The sequence below is a fragment of the Thermobia domestica genome, chromosome 5 (assembly GCF_964235325.1).
Source record: "Thermobia domestica chromosome 5, izTheDome1.hap1.1, whole genome shotgun sequence".
NCBI lineage: Eukaryota > Metazoa > Arthropoda > Insecta > Zygentoma > Lepismatidae > Thermobia > Thermobia domestica.
Window position 1 is genome coordinate 36,468,327 of NC_137458.1, and position 26,334 is coordinate 36,494,660.

General features: G+C 36.0%; 1 protein-coding gene across 14 annotated transcripts in view; it reads right to left on the reverse strand.

The window, feature by feature from the left end:
- Nucleotides 1-26,334, reverse strand: part of Ufd4 (ubiquitin fusion-degradation 4-like) — a 222,950-nt gene that overhangs the window by 20,960 nt on the left and 175,656 nt on the right. For 5 of the 14 annotated variants that reach the window (XM_081758514.1, XM_081758516.1, XM_081758508.1 and 2 more), the window contains 8 exons: nucleotides 25,081-25,315; nucleotides 23,657-23,833; nucleotides 21,356-21,514; nucleotides 19,360-19,529; nucleotides 13,908-14,799; nucleotides 3,382-3,468; nucleotides 3,104-3,273; nucleotides 251-382 (listed from right to left, as the gene is read on the reverse strand). In XM_081758514.1, coding sequence (XP_081614640.1) covers nucleotides 251-382; nucleotides 3,104-3,273; nucleotides 3,382-3,468; nucleotides 13,908-14,799; nucleotides 19,360-19,529; nucleotides 21,356-21,514; nucleotides 23,657-23,833; nucleotides 25,081-25,315 — 2,022 coding nt within the window. The remainder of the gene's footprint in view (nucleotides 1-250; nucleotides 383-3,103; nucleotides 3,274-3,381; nucleotides 3,469-13,907; nucleotides 14,800-19,359; nucleotides 19,530-21,355; nucleotides 21,515-23,656; nucleotides 23,834-25,080; nucleotides 25,316-26,334) is intronic. The other 9 variants (XM_081758520.1, XM_081758515.1, XM_081758519.1 and 6 more) reach the window with 6 other exon arrangements.

A 26,334-nucleotide genomic window follows, 5' to 3' on the forward strand; every position in this document is an offset into this window, starting at 1 on the left:
CTCCCGTTTCCTCCCACTTTCTTCATTCCACCATTTCATTCATTACTCATCATCACAGTCTCCTTTAGCCTAACTGGTATAATCGTGGGACGTAAATCTCAAAGATTTCAGATCTCATGTTAATTCAAGACGGAAAACTGTTACAACGATTTAAGTGAATTTTCTGTCTTACAGAAACAATAAAAGTCCTTTGAGAAATAGTAAATTGTAATTTGGTTTCACGCTGTGTACAACAAATTTAGTTACTAACCATTACTTCCTCGTAGTCTTCATCATCTTCATTCTCATCATCGTCGTTCTCATCATCATCTGGCTCCGGAAGTTCATCATCGTCATCCAGTTCTGCAAGTAATGTAGGAGCTCGACAGCTTTCCAGGAAATCCTAGACAGAGCAGGAAAAAAATGCATATATAAAAAACGTCAGTATTTGTTTAACTGAGATAAAGCTGAAGCGTGTTTATAATGATAAAATAAGTTTAGCACTTATCTTTAACTGAATCCAGCACTAGCTTTTCACTGAAAGGGCTGTTCAAGTGCGAGGAATCGGTTCTCAAAATTTTTCAACTCACCATTTTTCTGCTATACAAATGCTGAAGTGCGATATGACATTGTGAAAAAATATGATGAGTTATCTTAAGCTTCCCATCTCTATTGAAGAAGGTCGCAGGGAGTACTGAAATCATACAAACAATTCCATAAATTTTCGATGCAGTAAAGTGTCATTGCCAAACTTATTTTATCATTAAAACTTCAATGCATTTATTGCTTTAAACTCATATCTGGAAACACTAATCGTCGTTTTAGTGTTAGATTACAACACTAAACATGAAAAATAGTAAACATGCATAAAAACGTGCCATTACATTTACTTGAAATAATGCATCACTTAGCCAATATTGAAAATTGCAGTTGTAAATGGGAGTTTCCGAAAAGCAGCATGCCTTCAGGGTACATGATACCAATTCAGACAAATTTTATCCCCTCCCAAAAATCGAATTAGTATTAGTCGCAAGGTTATTACCCAAGTATTGAAGTGTATTACTCAAAAAGTAGTAATTTTAATACAGGGTGCGTTCACGAAGTTTCCAGATTGAGTGTTACCTGAGTAGAGGGTGCGCGCGCAGACGTTCCACCGACAGGGTGCGTTAGTGGGGGATGTCAGCTAACCGACTGCACGAGCGTCAGTTGTCTCCGAGAGGCGGGAGTGAGTAGATCGCTAGTGGCGTTAGTGTGTGTGTCAGTGACTCCCGTCGAAACCTGAGTGAACGGGAAATGCAGTGACATTTGGTGCAGCGTTACACTGTAAAGTTCTGTGCGAAACTGAACAAAAGAAACAGACTTTTCGTATGATTCATGAGGCCTACAAAGAAGACGCTAAGCGACGTGCAATGGTTTTCATGTTGCACAAGAGGATCAAACAGGACCGCGAGGACGTTGAAGACGATAACCACTCTGGGAGACCTGCAACAAGCCGAACTGAGGAAAATCTGGTGAAAAGGCGTGAACTCTTGAACACTAATCGTCGTTTTAGTGTTAGATTAATTGCCGATGAACTGGGATTGGATCAGACTACGGTACTCAAGCTAATGACAGAAGACTTGGAGATGAGGAAAGTGTGTGCCAAACTTGTTCCGAAGGTTTTGACGCATGAACAGAATGCACGGCGCCTGGTTTACGAAGTAAGCCTTGAACATTCTTCAAGACGATTCCCATTTTTTTTTGGGACACGATTCCAGCGGTCCCGGTGGTTTCGACGATGTCCCTTCACAGCCTTGCGCGCTAAGACTTTCAGGAGCCTATGAATAATGGAAAACACGCTGGCAGTGGTGAGTTGATGCCCAAGGGTGATTTCGAAGACTTTTAGTTCGCTCTACAAAAATGTATAATACATTTGTTATTCTAAGACCAGTCTTGAAACTTTGTGAACACACCCTGTATTTGCTACTAATTACTTATTTTCACTTAATGCTTTTAAAATCATTTTATTTTTAGTTGTTACAGAAAATGAAACAATTACGGTACAATGATTTTGTTCTTACGGTATTTAACCAGATATTAATACTGATAACAAATGAGGATTAATTGAACGTCGCAATCACCAAGAAATTTCCTGACTTTTCATGTTAAGAAAAAGTAACTTAACTGCAAAAATAAGTGGTAGCTGGATTTCCTGAGGGACTAAATTTATTTACTTCAAATTCATGCTCTATTCTCATCTTATGCAAAATATGCAATTCTATCTAAGTGTAAACGGATACAATACAGAGCAATTCACGTACCATATCATAAGAATTTTTCATGTTTTGGATAAATTAAGGATTTAATTTAAGCCTAATTTTATCGTTCAAATTTTCCCAGCACTTCGAATCAACTACTAGTATTTTGCTTTTACTCTACTTCCAATAGGTATTGTCAAAATTCTTTAGAAATGTATTTATAGGGTTCTTTTTTTATACCCCAATATCTCGCTTGTGGGAAGATACTCCTCTACTGACTTAGTGACACAGCCTGCTTTTTCGTACGTACTTTCTAGGCTAAGAGAAAGTAAGAAGGGAGTTACTAAACAGCTTTCAGCGTACTCCATCACTTCATGGATATTTTGAATTAAGATTTAAATAAGCAGTACATTTATTAATAATTGAGATCTGATGGAGTTAAGAGCATAAAATCAGGTAAAATTTATCGATTTATGGAGGGTAGCTTAGTGATACAGTTTCCTTGCCAATCCAGCTAAAACCCTCCCCTTTTTACTGTTTTTTTACTTCACTTTTTAATTTATTTAGTTAACAATACAGGATGAATATTTGGTATCAGCGACCACTATAGGATGATGCGACATGTCATTGGGAACTAAAACCATATACATGCACATAACTTACAGGTATAGCCACGGATTTGTTGTGGAACCACAAAATATGTAAGATGCATACAACAATAAATGTGACATCAGAAGTAAGCAATGCGCCACAAAATACTACTACCAAAGCTTACGTTACCTCACCTGTTAACGTCATTCAATAAACGCGAGCGACAAGCTAATGGGATCTTTTTTGTCAGCCAAACAGTTAATTGCAAGCGGCAGATGCAAACAAACTCCACTAACCTCCAAACTGACCTGCTCACTATCACTAGATGTAGAAGTTAAGCTCATTGTTAATGCCTGACTAAGGCAAGGACCATTTGCTGCTGTTGTCGAGATCCCTCCAGATCCTGTTCCTGTAGGACCACTTGTTGTAAGGCTAGGATAGCTTTGGGCTGTGCTTAACAAACCACCTACAAGTAAAAGAGTTATTTTCTTAATGAACAAATTACTTTTACAAAATTGTCTTACTTTAGTCATACTTATTAATTAAAAATATATAAATTAAAAAATATGCTTACTCTCACAACTGAATAGTCTTGTATCTTCATGCTCTCCACTCACTAGATTCCGAATGACTGCGGCAGCCCAATCATATCTGTCTGTAGCTTACAAAGGAAAAAAAAAAATATTTTTTTTTTACATTCAGTTAAAAATCCTGATTTATATGTTTTAATGGATTTTTTCAAGTATTCACACTACAAATTTAGGATGCACTTCGCATAAAAGGACCAAAGTAGTGTAAATATAGGTTGTACAGTCAAAAATGTGAAAACATTACACAAAAAATGAAATACTGCTCACTTCCAAGGAACACTTTTGGAACCGATCACTTTCTGCCAACATTCAAGATTTATCAGAACATGGCATTTTGTTTTTACTTCTTCTGCCGAGGTAAGGCGCATTTGTCTATCTTTATGAATGTATACCCCACACAGTATAACATATTGATTCTTTATAGAAACTATTTTCTCCATATCCCACCCCAGCTAAATACTACTGGGTTCCTCAGCTTACAAACTTGAGTTGAGTTGATTTGATTTTGAGTTTAACGTTATGTTCAGCAGCGGGGCTATATGAGACGTGGATCTACTGATTAATGTGGAATCCGAATCACATAAGCTTCCGCCGGCAATCGAACCCGGGTCTCCCGCGAACTTGAGTAAAGGGAGAAAGTTCGCCTCGGCACACGTAAAGATATGACACATGCTATAAAGGAAGTCATCAAAAAATGGCCAGTAAGACAGTTTTGATAAATGACTTGGACGCTGGCATAAATGTAAGTGGCTGATGTACCACCAAGGTTACTTTCAAAGTGAGCTGTAGAAACTTCCATTTCTTGTGTAACAGATATTCCCACAAATGTTCCGTTTGACTACCGCGTATCAATTCCTTCAGCTCAATGGGATGTTAACTGAGAATCCTGAATATCGAAGACTAATGATAGGAACGATCAAGTCAAATATTTGACGCGGATAAACAAAGTAGAATTACCGTAACTTCGAATTATTTAAAGAAATGCAACAACAAACGAGAAACTAGGCGTTTATTGTTTTCCCAATCCGTTCATGCTAAGTTCTATCAAAGTCTATCATTAATGTATCTTCACTGTTCTCAAGGTGAGCGAACGAGATTTTATTACTAGGGATGTACAAAGAAAATGCATTCATATGTGCGTTTGTGTACCTTCCCTAAAAACTTGACTACTTTCGTAATTAAAATAAATAAATAAATAAAACTATGCTAATTAAACATGGAGTGTGTTTTGAGACTTGAGAATCTTCCCTTATGCTACGGGGCTGAAATCATCACAAGGGAGAGAACTCACTGAACAATTTTGCCTGATTCTAAGATATTTCTGGCGACATGTTTCACTAAAATACTAGATACAGAAATAGACAAATAGAGCGAGTAGAGTGTGTTGGTAACACAAGACTTCACTGATATATATGTTACCAAGTATTATATGGATGATAATCGAAACATCTCAGATGAGAAGAAAACTTCGATAGCATGGAAATCACAAACTTGGTACAAAGTTATAGGTGAGAAGTCAGTGGACAAACCAGGAAGACAGGATGTAAATACGACTGATTTTAGGGGTGTGGATTGTTACCTGAATTGTCTTCATAACAGATAGGGATCACTGGGGAGGGGGGGGGGGTAATGTTTTCGCGAGGAGAAATCTTTGCGTTTATGAGGCCATAAGTATGATTAGACTATTTGAATTAGTTACAGAATACCAAATAAACGATATCTTGTTACAGCTCCGATTGGTCCATGTTTCTTATAACAGCCACAAGTTACAGATGTGATTTCAGTCAGAATGATCACTGGAGTTTTAGTTTTATGTCCCACTTTTACGCTCTATAGGCCAACAAGAGATTTCACAGAAATCACGGAACTTGAGACTACATGAATCAAAGATGAGCATGATAAATATTCACCTATTGCTCAGATTAAATGTTAATAATTTTTTGTTTTTTTAGAAATACATAACGAAAATTGTACAGTTTACAGATTAGGCAAACATCACACGAATGCAGACTATAAAATCGAGTTTAGATTCTTTGTATGATTTTGCATAAGCCTACCAAACTAAAAGAGCATTTACATAAAAAAAAAGTCCAAATAAGTATGTACTTTACCGTTTCAGTTGGTTATTTCTTACACGATATTCAACTAGAGGAGAGATTTTTTTTTTTTTTTTTTTTTAAAAGGTAAACTTAAGTTGGTAATTTTCTGGAGATAAAGAAAATACAACACTCTTTTGGATTTACTCAGATAACCAAAACTTGGGCAGCCCAGGTCAAGCATGCGAGTGTCGTTGAAAAAATGGAATTTACAGTTTTCTTGGAGTGCTCTTAATTCTCATTCTTCCATAATCACTTGCACTTTGTACAGACTACAGGGGCATAGCTGTGGGACGTTAAAGATTCAATTTAATGTCCTAGCCACCACGATAATGAAGGATACACTAATTGCTCTACTGTTCTGGCTAATAAACCCAACAAAACTAATGTTTCATTGTACCTGCAATGGCACACAATTCTATATGTATAAGACTCGGCTTTGTCAAATGATCTTGTATTTAATTTTACTGAGCAATGTTAAACATGAATAATTATGGATATATCCGGAACACAAAACGATTTTGGTATCACTACATTCATATGCATGAAGAAATCACAGTTACGTTTGCTAAGAATGCATAAGCATAGTTACTACTGTTCGTGCTAATTTTGCACTTCATCAAGCAAGTTCACCAATCATTTATATCAAAGATTTTATACAATATAGTATTCCTTGCTTAAAAGCAACCATCATAATTCCTTACAAATTTTTCTGGCAACGTAGCATTACACATCGACAGAGTAATCGCTCAATTTCTGTAAGAAAATAACGACACAGAATTAACATCCTTATGGATTGAGGGTGAGTCTCGTCATATCGCTTGGTCTGGTTTTTGTATTTTTGTTTCCCCTGTCGGGTTTTGTCAAGAGCATGGAAGAAAAGTACGAGATCATCTGAAGCTACAACATCGTATTTGTAGTGCTATCCGCATGTGGCGCTTAAAACGCTGTCGGATGATAAGACGAAAACTGAATACATATATATTATTTCTGTCACTAATGGTGTGCATATTGAAGCATGGTAAGTGTCTAGAAGAACATTTAGTTGCTATGCAGAGAGACAGTACATAGTGAAATACACTTGAAAATGATTAAATTATTTTAAGGCTGGATACATTGTATTAAAACTCTTTTTAAAAACATTTGTTCACATATCTGAGCAAGAATTATCTGGGTACATATACCTGATTCTCTAACACTGTTTCTTTTAACATGCAAGTTATAACCTGAGACCGTTACTTTCATATAAAGTCAGGAATTAATCTAAAACTTTATAACGCATAAGAACAATTAAATAAACGAAATAATAACATATAGCATAAGTGTTTATAAGTCTACATAAAGGAATTTCCTTTTATGTTTTGTGCATCCGATAGAATAAACACTTACTACATGTTAGAAAACTGTACTCCGCGACGCATTCGACAAACTTTTCAACGAAAGTCTTCATTATTATTATTGTACCAAAAAAAGAATCTGTTATAATATGCTGAGAGGTGTTTAATGGAGTTACAGTCGAAGTTGTGCAAACAAGAGCAAGTATCAAAGGACCTACAGCCTTTGTTAGGAAAGTTCCAGGATTGATTTAATTCTTTACATATTCCAAGTGTTGGTCACCTTGTGTGTGTTCTGAATAAACATGGATTTGAAACGTTTTTATATAAATTCAGTAAGCGGCAGGTTTTGCTTAGCAACCCTCTTTTCGGCTTGTTGGCGCACTTAGGGAGTGACGTAATGGAAGCAGGTAACATTTAAGTTCTGTGTTAAGCTACCGAAAAGCCTCTAGTGAAGCATGGATACAGCAAGTATTGAGACATTATCGAAAAACAACGTCTTTGAATGGCATAAAAGGTTTCGGAAGGGCAGAAATTCAGTACAAGACGATCCCAGTAACGGATCCCCGTCAACATTACACACCGTTGCAAATATGGAACGTGTGAGGCAGTTAAAGCAAGAAGACTGTCTTCTTACTGTTTACATGTTATCAGAAGAGCTGAGTCAAACAAGAATTGAGTCACTAAATGCAAAAATTGTTCTTCATTCACTGACAAAGCAACAGAAAGAGAAGAGACAAGCAATTGCTCCTGAACTGTTGGAAAAGAACCAGAATTGATCCCACACTTTGTTAAACATTTTTTTCTGGGGATGAGGACTGATATTACCAGTATGACCCTCAAATGCAGTGCTATACAGATATTTCAGTATGACAAATGTGGTGGAAAGCTTCCGGCTGCTGCTTCCATGATCTCCAAAAACGGTAGCAGCTGTCTATAAATAGCTGAGGGGACTATTTTTACCAAAATCTACGATCATTAATGTTAAATAAATTATTTTTTATAAGCTAAGTCCTGAAATTCTTCTAAGGTTGTAAATTAAATAAAGATGTTAATATCATAGAAATGACAGCCATAGTGCGAGAAGTTTCACTTTCCTTGCAGTGGTTCTATTTGGAAGCGAAATATTTAGTTTAATGTTCCTTAATCATGTGCTAAAAATTGATGAAATCTTAGATGGAAAATGAAATGAAATGAAATCTCAGTTTAACGTCCCACGATCATACCCTTTAGGATAAGGGAGATGGATGACTAAGGCAAGTGAATGATGGAAGAATGGGTGTAATGAGAATGGGGAGAAAACGGGAGTACCCCCAGAACACCCACGGACACAAGGTTGTCCACCACAAACTAATTTGACCAAAGATGGAATTAAGGACCAACCCCATACACCAGAGCTAAGCACTCTGCCACTGAACCACCGTACCCCCAAAATCTTACATGGAACGAAATAGTAAATTTTCAATAAAAATTGACGGGCATCATATTGTCTAATACATATTCACATAGCTTGAAATAAAACTAGAACCCTTCCTAGAATATGTGAGCATTCTATATGACAGTAAAGCTTAAAAAGAAAATAGCTGTATTGATCACTAAAGCAGAGCCGTGTTAAATATTCATCTTTCTTCGGTACTTTCGTAAATAGATATAATGGTATTCTTTAATAAGTTTTTGCTGGAACCCTACAAAGATATCTGTCAATAGGCGAAAGTATCGAGATCTTTTAAAGTATAATTGTAGTTATGATTTAAAAATTACTTCCAAGCATAATTGCCATTAATTCGATAATTTAATATTTAAGCTTATTACAAAAATACGAAATAGGTATAGACAAAACTCGTCAGCCTAAACTAATGAAGAGGTAACCACATGACTAAGTCAACTGTTTCAATCATTCACATTAACAATCTGCCTCCTTTAGTCTAAAAAGCAGAAACACAGAACGCTAAAGATAGTCATTTCATCTTTTACCAAGAACTGTGGATAATCCATCTTTATTCATAATTACGTTTGAAAGTGAAGCTTTCAGTAGCTTACAAAGAGAGAGGATCAAGGTACGATCATCGTGCTTTACGTGTAAGCGACACGTTTCGTGTGCATCAGGTCCCAGTGGGATCATAGTAGATAATACTGATACAGCACTGTGAAATCATTTGAAACAAAAGCTAACTATTGCTTTATTAAAAAAGCAATAGGACATGGATTCACATTATCCTATTTGACAAGCAGTTTGACCGCCCAGAGTTACCAGTGTGCTGTAGTGGCATGGATTTAACACTGTTATTATGATCTGGTTGGTTAATTTATGAACAAAATCGTTCCAGATAGATTTATGTAGTTTCAGATGTTACTTGTAGGCATCAGAACACATAATTCTTGTTGACAAATTTCTCAAGACTTGAACTCCATCACAAACATCTGTCAGCAAAATATTCCAGACACTTCTTGCCCTACCACGTACAGAAAATGTGCAAAGTTTGTTGAATACTCACGGAATGTTCTGTTCAATAAAAAGTCTTATTTTTTGGACACGATTTTTCCCTCTCTATTTTAACCTAAGAAACCACAGCTTCTCATTCAAGAAACCAATTAAATTACATACTATGAAGAGGAAGTGGAATACACAGTCAAGAGATACATGATACAATATCAGCAGACTACAGACATTACTCAACATAAAAAAAAAAAAAACTGAAGATCTTTAATAATGACATTTTTCACGGGCACAATTTTTTTTGCTGATTAAAAATATAAACTTACAAAGATATTCATTAACAAATTTTGTCTCCCATTTACAGTAGTGCTAATTGACAAAAGGATTTTCTAATATTCATTACTACGATAATAATAATAATAAAATATCAATTTGGAATAAACAAATCCTGCAGCGGGTATAGAAAGCAAGTAACATTTATCTTTTTTCATTTGATAGATTAGTTTATTAATAACTAAGTAAATAAATTTTCTGAACTCGTTGGAACGTTAAAGGTTAATTTCACAATTCTAAAAGCAATGAGAAGTGCTTTGTTCTTGCGTTCTTATTCAAAAAAAATCTTGGTCCACCCACCTAAATTTAGAAGGCGATATTCTGGAAATTGTCTGTAGAAAATGCTAATACCTTGTTTGTAAATTAAGCTCTCAGTTGGAAAAAAAAAAAAGTTTAATAATTCCAACTGTAGATGGATATGCAAAGGGAGATGGGTGGGTACATTTCGTTTGAAGCAGGTCTTCTATAAGAGACAGATTATTACTATTATAAATCAACTACACTTAAATTCTATACTTCCGGAGATGCGAAAATATAATAATATAATAATATAATAATATAATAATATAATAATAATAATATATATATATATATATATATATATGATTGACATTGTCTCATTAATAACTCACAAGAATCAAATTCTAATTCAGTATGTCTTTCCACTTCCTCCGAACAGATGTGACAGTATTATATATCAATGTAAACAAGATAGTCATTAGAAACTACTACTAATGAATTATATCTTTTATGAGCTAGTAGTAGAAATATTAAGTGATATTCTTCGCTTATTGTAAATATTACTTCAGTAAAGTAAACTTTCATACGCAATATATTCGACTAGGAGCAAAAAAACATGCAGGAATGGATTTCGAAGTTCTATTATAGCCAGCATTCAATTTTTGTATAATTGACAAAAGCAATTTGAAATAAAGTCGTGCCACGTTCTGCTAGGCAACATTATTTGGTAAAGAAATATTGCTGAGGTTGTAATTAGCTGTAGGGACATCCAGCTCTCTTGCACGAAGACTGATAATGAAGTTAAAAACCTACCACTAGTTAATGTAACAAGTTATGTTTTCTCCAAAGCAAGGCTGGTAACATTTTTTTTTTTTCTTTCTTTATAATGCTTAGTTGATAGAACCCTTCCAAATATATACCCTCAATTTCCAGACGTTATTACTGAAATTATGCTCGCTAATTAACACGTTTTATCAATGTATAATAACAGGGGAAAACCCCAACACCTTAAGACACCCTGATCTCCGGATTATCGCCACAACCATTGCAACAATTGTAACAACTACAGTATCTGATAAATGAAAAGTTTGCTGTTAATCGATAGTAGCGACACCATGCGTCGCAACTTTGTTCTCGTTTGCTATTGCTTCATATATAGTTAGTATGTAGATGTGTACGTCTTTCCAGTCAAGCCCACAGCAATACGATCAGTGGTTACCCGATTCTATATTTAAGATAATCTGGAATTCAACTAGATGTTTATCTTTTTTCATTTTAAATATTTTTTACGTAAGAACAGAACTAATAGTTTTTTTTTTTTTTTTTTTTTGTTGTTGTTGTTGTTGTTGTTGTTGTTGTGAAAACGAATAATTTTAGGTAAATGCGTTAAAAAAATGGCCACCTGCCTATCTCTGAAAAGTCCTACATCCTTACCTACACTTTTGATTAAATCAAACAAATGTACATTTTCCTTCCCCAATTAAGATCTTTTAGTTCAAGCTGAAGTATTTCTTACGTACGGCTACTAATTTTCTTTTCTTTTTTCTCTCTCCCACAAGACAGTACATATGAAACAGGTATAATCACAGCTAAATGAGTCACGAATTTCTTTCTTTTTGTGGCATTTGTTGAGTATTTTGGCAGTAAAAAACGTAGGTTTTCGTTACTAAATAATTTTAAATGCAATGCTACTATTTAATTTATATAATACAATCTATGTTCACTAGGAATATTTCAACATTTGTCTTGACCAGTCATTCTCTATTATTTTGTTTTGGTTCTTATTCCTCTTTCATTCGATTTTGATTTGATTTTGAGTTTAGCGTCCCGTTCAGCAGCGAGGCTATATGAGATGTGGACCTATAGTTTAACGTGGGATCCGAACCACATGAGCTCCTGCTGAGAATCGAATTCGGGTCTCCATGCCAAAGGTGTCTACGCTGAATTAGCCACGAAAGGAACTCTCGAGAACATTCGAAAAGGTTTATAATGTTTATTGCAGAACCATGCAATCGGCTTACATTTACGTAAACGGAACAAAATTAAAAGTTAAATTACAGAAATCAAACAATCCGATCTATACCATTTTTCATTCATAATAACAGAACACATAAATCAGATATCACGATGAATGAAAAGTGAAGGTAGAAGTAACACGTTGTGTGTTTTGCTTTATATTTTTCCGAGACACTGCAATGATTTCGATAATGGTTTCTATTATTGTTCACCCACAACTTCCGTGACAGACGAAATTTCAATGATGGATTGAAGACTTTTTTAAACGAAGTATTCTGCAACATAGTATATGCTATCATTAAGTTTCCTAATTTTGTATTTTAGCTTTTCAAATATTATCTGAGAATGATCTCTACACGATCGAAAAAGTTTTATATTTTTTAATTATGTAACTATTTTCGGGTACCTCTGTTCCAATTAGTATACACCTTGGATACCCAATTTAATACAATCTGACATTTTATTGAGATTAACACTTACTTATAACATGCCCTGGAAATCCTATAAAAATTGGTACATTCCTAGTATGATTTCGACAATCAATCCTGCCGCCTTCGACAGCTAGACTGTAATGAAGAGCTTCGATTTCACAAATATTTTGTTTAGATTTTATTCAATTTAATTCTTTTTCTCAAACAAAACACTAACATTAGCAACAAGTTATTAAAAGTTTAGTGATCACGATACACACCAACTCACTACTTAGTAGTGTCAATATAAAAGAAATCCACGATGTTACTCTTCACACGCATATCACAATTTGAAATGTTTCACTTCACTTCACTTCACTTCAGTCGTAGATAGTTTTATATTCCTACCTCTAAGTTGTGAATTAATGTGTAATCACAGAAGATTTAAACACTTATTCTTGTGTTTTCTGTGCGAAAAAAGGACTAAACTGAATACAATATAAAAATATTTGTGAAGTCAAGCTCTTCATTACTGATCATTAATCGAAAGCAACAGGATTGTTTACCGAAACCATACTACGAATATACGGATCCTCTTAGGATTCCCGTGCACATTATAGGTAAATGTTAGGTAATTCTGGATAGTGACAGCTGTGTATATTAAGTGCTGCTGAAGAACAAAACGATTCCAAGAGAAGTTAGGTGGTCAAATTATTTTAAACACCATCACACTGGAAAATGAAATCTTTAGTTTGTAACTTCACCGGTTATGAGAACTGCAAGGGAAAGGCCATGGAAGGAATTAATGGGACCAGAAACCCCTTGTACTTTACAATAGCGCTCCGTCACTGAAAAACTAAGTTCCCTCCCTCCCTTTTACTATAAAGTAAAGACCGATCGATATAAGCGGTTACAAGAAGCGTATATGGAGTATTAATTAAAAAAAAAAAGTTTTTAATTGTATAACTGACAAAATCAAAATCAATTACATACTAGAACTTCAAAAAGTCGTAACCAACCTATAGAATATCACTTAACATTACGATACAAACTATTTAGATTTAAATTAAGATTATTTCTTTTAAGGAAAGGAAGGAGGAAACAAGACAAAATAACCCATAACCACAACCCAAATCATGCAATGTCAATCATGTGGTGTGCCCAATCTTAAAAAAGTCATTTACAAAAAGGCAGCAGTTAACATCAACAGCTAATAAATTATAAAATTAACAACAACAAAAAAAAAAAAAAAAAAAAAAAAAAATTTTTTTTTTCAATTGCCATGCTCAATGGCCATGCTCTGCTGACAGTCTGCCTGTTATATTAGATCTCTGCTTTATAGTAATTTTCATTCTATCTATCTATCCATTTAATTATTTATAATTTAGCATGAGGGTGGATTTTGGTTATGAGAAATATCTAACAAAAAATGTCTCTCAAATTGTGTACGTGTTGTGTAGGACAAATTCAATAATAATAAAAACATTCAAATAATTAGTAAAAAATAAGTAAGAAGGAAGAAAGAACATTGCTTAAGCACTAGATATTGGGTGGGGAGAAAGCAGAGAAGAGATTTCCAAGAGGAGACACATAAGGGTTGAACTAAGAAAAACAGGTTAGTGACTACATGTCTGCTTGTCTAACCTGGGAAGTTAGAAGAGAGCGCAAGTCGAACCAGACTAGATACTGAACTGGGACCTCGTGGGTAGAGGGAGCTGCCGGGGGAAGGTGATGGGGATGGGGAAGGGGTAGTGCAAGGCGGGGTACCGGCAGCTGCCCCAGCCCCCATGGCTCCCAGCGTTCTTCGTCGTGCCATGGCAGCAAACGTCTCCAGCAGGCTGGCAGTGGAAGGCTCCGTGCTAGTCAGGTTGGGCACACTCACACTCATGGGGTTGACAGGGGTGCGAGCAGCACTCAAGTCCTTCTTACCCTCTAGTTTCTTCTTCTTCTCCCCTTCCCCGCTGTCTGCACTTACTCCACACCCCCGAACCGCCTCCGGGTTCTCACCCCCAGTCACGCTGATCCGCACTGATGGCGGCAACATCAAGGATTGGCCAGCCAAACCAACAATCGGCATTTCTCCTGAGAGAACACTGTTTTGGTTATTCCTAAAGCTATCAGCGCCCTTGTCCTCATGATTATCAGAATGCACTGTCTGGCAGTCACTCGGTGGCGGTAGCTGAACTTTCACCCTTGAACCACACATTTTCACAGCTCCTAACAGATTGGTTTTTCCTGGTGTCACATCTAAGTTCGACTGAGAAACAGCTGAGCGTTCTTCAGTACTTGTCTGCCGCCGAAGGGTGGGTGTCGACTGCTCCTGCGATGTAGATTCGCCAAGTGCTAGAGTCTCCACAATTGTGGCCAAGTCACTGGCTGCAGTTGTCATTGTGAGGTCTCCATCCCGAAGGGCATGCACCACTACAGACAATTCATTGGCTGGGGTAGTAGTTGACTGAGTTTCCCCTGTCACAGCTACAATCGCTTCTGCTCTGGCCACAGACAGTACACTTTCAGCTATTGCTTCTGCTGCCTGCTGTAAGAGAGAACAAAATAGTTATAATCGAAGAAATAAATAAATACTAGAACATTTTAATCATAGAAAAATATATTTCTAGAAAAATATAGAAATATATTTTTAATCATTTATAGAAATATATTTTTAATAAATTTTTAATCATAGAAAAATATTAAAGGAAGAAATGAGAAAATTCGACCTACAAACCTATAACTATTTCAAGGGTATATATATCACGCAATTTATCTTAATTGTGCTGATTGAATGAATGTCGCTAGATATCCATAAAAGCCAGCAATACTGCCGAGAGAATTCCAATTGGAAAAGGTCAATCTAACAGAAGATTGAATTTATTTCTAATTAAGGTACCACTTACAAGCATATGTTCGGATGGAGAAAAAAAAAAAAAAAAAAAAAACTTGTTTCTGCATCTTTTTCCATTGTATTCAGCATGTCAAAACATGTGCTCATGTAAAGTTTTACAATTCGATCGCCACTTGTTTGGCAGAAAAATGCATTAAAAACTTCCGCCTTTTGTAAGGTTTTCCTTTCCAAGAAAATCCTATTCTTTTACTTCGATGCATATAACTCAAACACTACTTTCTCCGCTGATTTGTAGGCTAGCGCGTGCGCCTTTCGTGCACGTGATCCCGGGTTCAATTCCGGGTGGGAAAGCACAAAAAGTTTTCCATTCACAATCACTCACTTTCATTAATCATCAGTCACCTTTAGCCTGAAGATCATACCCCGGGACGTTAAATTAAAAATCATTTCAACTCAATCACAAATTAAATTAGAAATACAAATTATAGCTTATTGGAAAATAATGCTAATTCATACATGTTCTAATTGGAGTGTAGATACAGTCTATACATCATTTGAATTGCAGTTAAGTGGCCTTTCCTTGTTTGTTAGTTCAGATTTCAGTACCCCCAAAATCTGGGAGACAACAGAGGAAAATTTTAAATATTTCCCCAACAAAAATGTTCCTTTGCTAATTTTATTCACTTACAAGTTCAGTTCTTTTTTAATACATGTATCAGAAGTCTCATAGTTGTGTCAACAACAGTTTAAGTGTTATTTTTTATATTATCGATGAAAAAAAGAAAAAAAAATCATGTAGTATTCAACCTGTTCACACAAAACTTACAGAACAGCTATGCGATATAAAACAATATACCCTAGTATATTACATGCCTCCAAGACATGGGTGCCAGGTAAAAACTGACTGCAATTCGAACAATGTATAGCTTGTACCTATGCTCCAATTATAACATATATGAATTAATATTACCATCAACCTTGTTCAATACAATTTTTTTTACGTTTTCATTACACCTGAGAACATATTGAATTTTTTCTCAGGTCCTATTGCAGGAATGAACGCAATATCTACATTTTGAAATGGGCTATGCCTCAACACTTTCTTCGTTTGTCTCCAAGGCAGTATTGCTAAGTTATAAGCTAATGAACTCAGAAAACTAACATTTTTGTCGGAAAATTTTCAAGACTTCTCTATGGTATGCCCTTTAGGGTAAGGGAACGGATGATAAATGAATGATCGTGAAAGTAAAATTCTACGACCCTGCCAGAAGAAGGAAAAAATCTTTCAAAAGGCGGAAATTTTTAACACATTTTTCCGTCAAACAAACTGTGTATGGGCTGTAGAAATTTGCATGAGCACTTATTTTGAAGGAGATGTTTCTTTCTATTGCACCATCCGAAGGTTTGCTTTTAAGTACAATTCGTGTATAAAATGTACGCTTTTCAACCTATTAACACTTCAGTGGTCACGCGGATCACTATTATTGATTCAGGGGTATATCTTTTGTTGTCGCTAGGAATTGGTAGAACACTTGCCCTTGAGCAGCCATCTACCTTCCCCCCACATCATGTGGAACAGACCAGTGCTGTCACAGCTTTCCTGCTGCCAGAAGTGTTTTTACTGGGTTCTCGTTTTTGTAGTTGGTTCACTATTGTATTGTGATCCACGCGACCAAACACGGACTACATTTTATAAAACTTGACTCATTTTGGTTTTTGGAGTAACTGTGTTTGTTTCCTATATGTTGCGTATATTTAGTGTTTAAAATGTCGGAGCGAGGCTGTGAACATATACGTGAGTAGTTAAATGAAACAGAGAGTGACTATGACAGCACTGTTGGTATAGAAGGCAGAGACGAAGTAGAGGAAGACCTCTTGATTGATAACGAAGTTTCTTATAAATTCGTCAGTAATGAAGTTCAATAAAACGAAAAAGCAGAGGCTGCTACCCGCAGATGTAGCAGAGGAAGATATTTCAGTCGAAGCAAGACCTACAGAAGAATCTCAACTACCTAATCTTGATTTACGTAAGTTTTTACATAGATAGGGGAAAAGGTAAGAAAAGAGAGCCAACTCGCTGTATTTGAAGCCTCAATTGCCACGTACTTCTAAAGTTCCATATGGCAATATAATACATCTTTTCATGCACCTGGTCCTCAGGTTGATGCTAAAAATGCTCGTACACCTGTTGGGGCATTTGCTTGCCTGATTGACTATAAGTTTTGTTATAAGTTTGGTATGAGTTTTGTTAAAATTACAAAATGTCTTATAAGTTTGTTTTCTTTAAATATTAATAATAATAAAAAAAATATTAAAAGGTGCGTTATAGTTTGATTTATACTCTCCATCCACCATATAACAACAGTACTATAAATATAACCGTTTGAATAAAATTAAGCTGTGGATCACAATAGTGATCCGCGCGACCAAACACGTAATCTGAAAAACGCGACCACTGCAGTGTTAAAGTTGAATTTTTGTTTCTTCAAGAAAATTAGAAAGGAGAACTGACAAAGAGGGTTTAGACAGACAAAACCAAAATTTGATATATAAACTTCACATGCTGGTACGTTCTTCAAATGTTTTCTGTAAAGGTAACTGCTAACATTACTGACACTAGGTGCAAAATTATTCTAAATTATGAAGTTTTATATGTTAATTAGAAATATTTTTTAAAAATTACTCATGTATTTAATAGGATAAAAAGAATCTAAGGGAAAAAGGAAAACTATTCGTGAAGTAACAATGATACTAGTATGAATGTAACACAACTAAAGGTTGATACGAACCTACAACAATGCGTCAAGGAAGCAAAATATATTCCAGTCAGAAGGATGTTAATTGCAAAAGTATTGAAAAACACTTAAAATTATTCGGATATATGCTCAATCAACAAGTTGCAGCAAGAAAGCAAGAAATAAATAAATAAAGTAAGTAAGATTTTCCAAGAGCTAAAGAAATACAGAAACCAGAAATAATGGTAGGTTGACATGAATGTGCAAGTTGGAAAGTACATACGTGTAATATAAAGAAAACTTGGAATATTTAAGCTTCGAAGAACGAAATGAATACGACAGTAAGAATGGACTAACAGATAACGGATGGTTTAAGGAAAGAGAAAACTACATATATGCGAAGTACAGCTCGGACAGGAAGATAAAATCAGTGACTGACTACATAATTTTCAAGGAGAAAAGAAATTAAGGTTGTGAAATGATTCTCGCTGTAGGAATAGATGCTGATTGCAGGTCATTAGTCGATTACTTAAGGAATAAGAAGTCAAAAACCCTACACCATAACAGAGAAAACTAGTAGTATGGAAGCGCCACGACCAAGCAATAAAGTACATTTTCAAGGAGAAGACACATTCTAAAATGCTAAAATTAGAAATTATATCGGGAGGAAGAATAGAAGCTGATAAATCCGACAGAAGAACATATGGAAGAAAATTAACTAAATATAAAACGACAGTACAATAGAAAAAGATATGGAGAGAATGATTCACAAGCTGACCTGCGAATATAGAATACAAAGACAATCCCAGAATTCAGTACTAATATGAAATTAAATATGTATCAACTCTAGTGTTCATAAATCCAGAGAACGCATACAACATACTCAGGAAGAGCACGTGGAAAAGACTTCAAGAAATACTGCTAATGCAGAAGAAACAATATGATGGATTGAGCAACTCTATGAGAACTATAAGTGAAAAGTGCGAACGAACGATTGTAAAAGCAAATGATTCGGAGTAAACGTGGTGTGAAACGCGCAACAAGCGTTTGTAAGGATGTCTGACACTGGAAATCGAACTCAAACATTCCTATTGATAATGTACTTATAATCCTTGCAAGCGTAATATGCAATTGTTTTTATTATGATGCACTGTACATCGATGTTGCTTATTGTATTTCATTAAGTACTGACTTTCAGTGGCAAAATTCACAAAAACAAAAATGAGCCTCGAACTTTGTATTATCTAAATAACGCATTATAGATGGAACATTAATTTCTTAAATACACTAAGTAAGCAGTATGAATTACATTGCATTTACAACTTGTAAGGTGTATTTCACTTGTAGAGGTATCTATTGTTATTTGTCAAATTTGGGGAAGTATTAAATAAGTCAAGATTCCACTTAAAAAGAGCGATTTAGCTAATACAAAAGGTAAGTTCTTAAGAACCATCGTAACCACTTTATGATTATGTCTCACAGCTCTATACAAAATAGTGAAGTATTACCATGCCCTTACCTTTGCAGCTAAATTGTCAGCTGAAGCTGCCTGCTCAGTACTTGCCACTGATGTCTTGGTATGGTTCTCAGTTGCGTCAGGCAAACTAGGAGTTGAACTAGATTTTCTGCTTGTAAGTACACTGGAGCTGCTACTCTTGGCACTATCAGCAACGTTTTTACTTGATTTTCCTGAAATTACAAAATTTACTTAATTCAGTGCAACATACTGGTACGGCACACTAAATACACGAGAATTTGGATAACCATAATATCTAAATCAAGAAATCGCACTGATACACCGATTTACTGTAAATGCTATTTAGAATTCTTGCACTACTTAATTGTCGGCTTTTCTCTGAAGCTTTGGTAATAGCAATTGAAAAAGAAAGGATAGAAACCGTCCTAGGAGACAAAACCGTCAAGACCAGATAGATATAAAAAGACTCCAACTCATTGGGGAAACCAGTGCCAAAGAAAGCAGATTGAATTTTTAAAAACTTTTCTTCCGTGATGCAATGTTTCCTTTTATTTCTTCATACATTAGTTACGCAATAATTTGTACAGAAAGTTTGGAATTAAAAGAAAACTCATGTCCTGTAGGGGAACACTAATCATCATTCATATTATAAGCATTTAAGCACTATTTAAAACAACCTTCACAAGAAGAAAATACCTAAGTTGTGAACCTATCTTATAAACCAGTACTTTCGATAAGTATGTTCTTGATCTGTTCGAGTCACTTTAAACACTAGAGGGACACTTTTCTCTTTCTGCTGCAAGCAACACTTTGACGTTCAAGGAACTTTTGAACATTTTTTTCAGGTGCTTATCCTGTTGTTCGTGAGAGTGTGTGTGTGTCGCATATATTCCTCGTGCCCTTCTTCGTATTTTGTACTCAATTTCTTACAAACCTAAGTATCGAGAAATCCTACCCACAAGTAACAGAACAAACTTACAGTTATCTTTTTCAAGATCAACGGATGAGTCAGAGTTTAAATCTCCGTAATTGACCTACAGAGATGATTTAGGTACTATCTCCTCAGGAAGGCATTATTCTTTCCAACGATGTGTATTTCATCCACATAGGGGCCCCGCAGCTGAAGAGTAGGGGGAAAAGTTGGATGTTTTTTCTTACGTACGACAAATAACAGCATTGCCATAGTCCCACAACATTTATTTTTTCAAAACGGTTCGATCATCGTTTTTTACGGGTTGAGCACGGGGGGTATAAAAGTTACCTCGTTGGAACCTGTGTCTCATAAGCTTTCCAACGAGGTATGGCTTATATCTCTGTGACAATTAGGGGCGTCGCTAGAGCTGCCAACGTAGGGTAGATCAATTATTTCGAAAAATATGTACAGGATGATTCTCGTAGGAAACGTTTGGAATTTTTTTTTCTCACTTGGTACTGAACTTTCGGCCTTGGCGTACACGTGAAAATTTTTCCTGCGTACGACAAGTAACAGTTTTGCCAGCCTCTCGCACATTTTCAAAAACAAAAAGATCTCAATTTTTAAAAACAAGTTCTTCTTCTTCTACGGGTCTGGCACGGGGGCACAAAAGTTAGCTTGTTGGAATCTGTGTTCCGTAAGCTTTACAACGGTATCAATCATGTCCCTCTGAAAATTAGAAGGGGTACTAGGGCCGCCTATTTACGATCTATGATTTTCTTGAAATCTCTGTCGGTCCTGAAAAGGTATCGACTTAACTTAGCAACAATGACCGATAATGTCACTCAAAATATACACTTTTAGGAAGAGATGGGAATACAAGATATGCTGTTTTTTCATTGAAATGGAGATCCTAGTTGTTTGAGTAGAAATAGAGAAAAATCTTGATACGTTAAGGTTAGTCAGCTCTAACTGCAAAGACTTATTAGAATAATTTAACAAAGTAACATCTTTTACTGAAGAAATGTTCTTACACAGAAAGTTTCAGTCACCAATTATTAAACGCGAAATAACTTCACTAACAAGTATTTTTTCTTTGAATTAAATGCAGAACAAAAAACTTACCAGTCAGACCAGCTGACGCTTTTCCACTCGTTGCTGATGATGCTCCTTGAGAATGAGCTTCCACATCATATCCAGGAGCCAATTTGAGATCGTATTTGCCTTCGGCCCCCATACGGTAGGAGTTAGAACCACCATGATCCCACGTAACATCAATCCAACCTATAAAAAATAAACATTTGTTTCTATTCTTTCTTATATAGCTACCATCTTATCTCTGTTTATATCGAGAAATAAATATGAATCAAGTTACTAAAAATACTAACTAAAGAATGTCTTCAAATAATCATACCAGAAACAGACGGAAAATTTATATAGTGTGCAACTCAAGTAAGGTCAGTGTCTTTTCTTTTTTCGTAATTATACCAGAAAGTTCGCATATCGGAGATTGTCTTATTTCCATTACTTTCTATTACATCTGCTACTTTTTAATACAAAAATAATCCTTAATATATATATATATATATATATATATATATATATATATATATATATATATATATATATATATACGAGGGTCATTTAACTCGAAGTGGCAACATAGTTGTGAAATAGAAAGCAGTGAATCACTCACCTCAAGAAGCTTACAGTCCTTCGATGTAGTCTCCGCCAGTCTGTTGAATCCTTCGCCAAATGTTTGACAACCGTTAAATACCTGTCAAAGCACCACGTTGTGAGAGGGTGTTGACAGTGCGCCCTAAGGCACGAACAATGCTGGGAATTTCTCTGAAACGTTTACCTCTGAGAGGTTCTTTCATTTTTGGGAAAAGATCAAAATCGTAGGGGCTCATATCCAGGGAGTATGGTGGGTGCTTCAGTACCTCCCAACCCCATCGCCGTAACAGGGTTTGTACTGGATTGGATGTATGGCATCCGGCATTGTCGTGTAGGAGAATTGGTCTAGACTCCAGGAGGTGTGGACGTTTGCACCGCAATGCTGGTCGCAAATGGTGACTGAGGTATGAAGCATAGTATGCAGCATTGCCGGTAACGCCCGGTGGAACTTGATGTGATAGAATAATGTCTTCGTAGTCGTATGACATCACCCTCACGTTTGCTGGCTCTTGCCTAAGTTTTTTCGGTCGTGGAGATTCTGGGTGGCGCCATTCACTTGACTGACGTTTCAATTCACGGTTACTTAAAATAATGCGATGCAAGAAGTCATAACCTTCCTCATTGTAACGTTGAAGGTGTAGGCGCGCACATTCCGACTTATACCACTTTCGTGTATCGGTCAGAACATGGGGTACCCATCTGGCTGCAATTTTTCTCATGCCAAAATCTTGTGTTAGCATGCGGAACACTAATCCGGAAGAAATGTAGTGAATTGGCGCAGGAGCTGAACAAGTCCAGTGCCGATCATCGTCAAGCAGTGTCCGTAGTCTTGCAAGATGAATTTTGTCCGTAGCCGTTCGCATATGCCGTCCACCATGCACTTTATCTGTTGACTGTCGTCCCACCTGAAATGCTGCAAACCATCTCGCCACTGTCCGATACGATAGAGGAGCTTCACCACAGGCTCTACTAATCCTCTGTGAATCGTCCTAGTATTTCGCCCTCGTGCCACCTGGAATTTCATAAACACACGCTGTTCTGCACGAGTGAACATTGCGTTAGGGCAGTATTTCACACAACAATCACTAACAATGTCGACTCGCCCTACACACCGTAATATGGGACCGCAGTAGCGTTGAACTGACTCGTACACATCCACGGAACACTACGTTCGTCATTTGTCTCCTGCCCACATGACATTCCAATCGTAGCAGTGTTGCCAGTTCGAGTTAAATGACCCTCGTATATGTATGAAAATCGCTTGTCGAAATGGTTCTCGGGTTCATGCGCATTAAAGGCGAGCATGCTACAACTGGTTTATATATGAAGACACGTGAGGACAGTTATAATATGGATTAATACATTCACATAAAATATGTATACTTAGATAAACAATTTCTTATCCATATGAATCTACCGTATCACACACAAATCTAAAATACATTTCTCTTTTATTCCTGAACATATGAATTAAAAAAAAAAAAAAATCTAGAAAGAGCAAAGTTGCGTTTGAAATACCCTATGCACATATTTAGTCGATACGAAAGTAACTTAAACGTGTCATTGACACAACATATCAGTGATTTACTTCAAACTTAAAATCCAACCATTTTTTCTTGTGCTAAATGCTTAGTATTAATTTCTTAAGAATTTAACGTGTCTTTTCTTAAGGAATCTAAATCCTACATTTTAAGGAAAAATAAAGAGTGTGGGGAAAGAGCGACAAAATCACTGAAGGAAAGTAGTTACCATTATGAAGTTCTCCTGTCACAGTTCCTTCGCCAGCTGGATTACCATCTTGATCTCTCCACTTCCAATCTAAGCCTCTCACAACTCGAGCCCCAACAACAAAATGTCGTAGGACCTGAGTTCGAAGCAGCCGCCGTTGTTTTCGTAAATTAGCTTCTGCTTCTTTCGCTGCCTTGCCTGCAGGAAAGGAGGGGGAAATATTGAAGGAGATAGAAAATAATTTCATAACCTGCCATTAATTAATGTTAATACACCAATTATCTTATGGACAGAGTATACAATTATGGACAGAGTATACTTACTGTATATGTTAAAAGAATCAAATTCTGAGAAGAAACTGAATTAACAACTTATAGAATTTACACCTTTTACCAAACCTTGTTAGGGGCACCAAGTCTAGGAGACTCAGGTGGGCAGGTCATGTAGCCAGAATGGAAGAAAGTAGTAACACTTTCAAAGTTTCAACTGAAAGTGCAATCAGAAATGATCATTACGAAGACTTAGGCGCAGACGGGAGGACAATATAAAGATGGATCTCGCAGAGATAGGAATACAAAGTAGAAGCTTGATCCAGTTGGATAGAATTTAATGGAGAGCTTTTGTAAACGCGGCATTGAACCTCGGGGCTCCATAGGCCATAGAGTGAGTTAGTTAAATTATTCCACCAAGGAGGAAATTATTCGTCGAATGCAAGCGCGGTATGGTGACAGCTGTTTATCGCAAAGCAAGATCTACGAATGGATAGAGCGTTTCAAACAGAGAAGAACTTCTTTATGTGATGAGGAAAGATCGGGAAGGCCATCGACGTCAATGATTGAGGACAATTTGAAAGTTGTTGAGGGTATGGTGATGAAAAACAGACGAATCACAGTGGACGAAATCGCTAATACTTTACATATCAGTCATGGTTTAGGTATTCCATTGAAGGAAGCGCTCAGGGTAAAAAGATTTGCAACCGATGCAGAAGTCATTGATGCGGTGCAAAATTGGTTACAGGTGCGACCGAAACTTTTTTTTTTTCGACAGAATCAACTTTTGCGAGTTGGGAAAAGTGCTTGAAGTGCAGGGAGATTACGTAGAAAAATAATGTATGTCTCAGTTTTCTATCATTAGAATAAATGTACCTTTTCTCAAAAGTTCTTCCCCTCGTACATTGATCAGCAGAACTCATTAATCGGTTGAAAGTTTTATGCGGCAGAAGAGCAGAGATGCTATCTATCATCATGATAAACTACAAGAGGTTATACTCATTAGGACAAGAATATTAAAATACATTAGTTACAAACGTAATGCAACTAACTATGCACCTGTGTTTATACTCATGAACACAGAGTTCCAGTTTAAAAAAAAAAAAGTTCTTACTTCGTTAAATTTATCTATTTTGACGCTAAAAATTTAAGACTACTGACCCGTTTTATACTTACCAAGATCTTCACACACGCCAGTCACTGTACCATATATTTCAAATCCTGATAAGCTAAGATAATGAGTTTGTCCAGAGGCATTCTTCCCTGTCTGTTGCAACCTAATATGACGCCAACCTTGTGTCTCTTCTGATGGAGGCTCTATAGGCCACGAAGATGTACTACCTGGCTCGTTCAAAGAGCAATCGTCGATGTGTGTGTACAATGTAGTCCAATTGATACCATCCTTGGAAACCTAGACGGACCAATAAGAAGTCTCAAAATCTGCACTTTACATGATTTGCTAAGGAAAATAATTACAAACTAATGTGGACAGAGCTACAAAGAAAATAAAAAAGTCGGTCGCACTTTCATGGAAGTAACAGCGTACGACAAAAAGCAACGAACACTCTTCTATGTAATTTAATACAATAGCATAGTATGAATCTTCGAAACCTTTCCGTTTATCATGAAATAACAATTATTACATTTTTAACTTTTTCATTGTAGTAACATATGTAACTTACATGCGAAATTCCTAATTCGTTGTGATTTGCCTTTTTGTGTATTAATTAACACATTCTCGTCGTACATACTGATTGTCTAAGAGTACAGTGTGTACTTTTAGTGCACGTGGTCCAAGATTCGATTCTCCGTGGGAAAGCACAAAAATTTAATATCACGATCAGTCACTTTCATTGATCATTTGTCTCCTTTATCCTAAAGAGTATAAACATGGAATGTTAAACTAAAAAAATATTTCATTTTTTCTCGAGTACATACTTTCAAACAACACACACCATTTTGTGGTCATCTGGCACGTAGCCGTTTTGTCACCTAGTTAGACAGATGAATCTCAGTAGAGTTTACATATCTCTGTCGAGAAAGAAAGAAGACAAAAAGAAACAGAAATAAGGAGAAAGAAAGAAAAGTATTATAATGTAGACGCCACTTGTGAAGAATAAACTACATTCATCGCCGATCAAGGGCAAACTGTTCCCGCTACAACTAAGAAAGTATAACCAATGCTGCTAAAATATTCTTTCAGATAAAATTTTCTAAGTACATGCAACTTATTTTATGAGTCTTCCTCAAATAGTAGTATGTCTGCCAAAAAAACAAACATAAACCACAAAATTATATCCGAATTTGAATATTCTCCTAACTTCCTCTAATTTCTAGCTATTATTATTTCATACACAGAACAAATTCGAAGAACATCAATTGTTTGTTGTGCGACAAAATAAACTTATCAGTTCAATATATCTATATGAC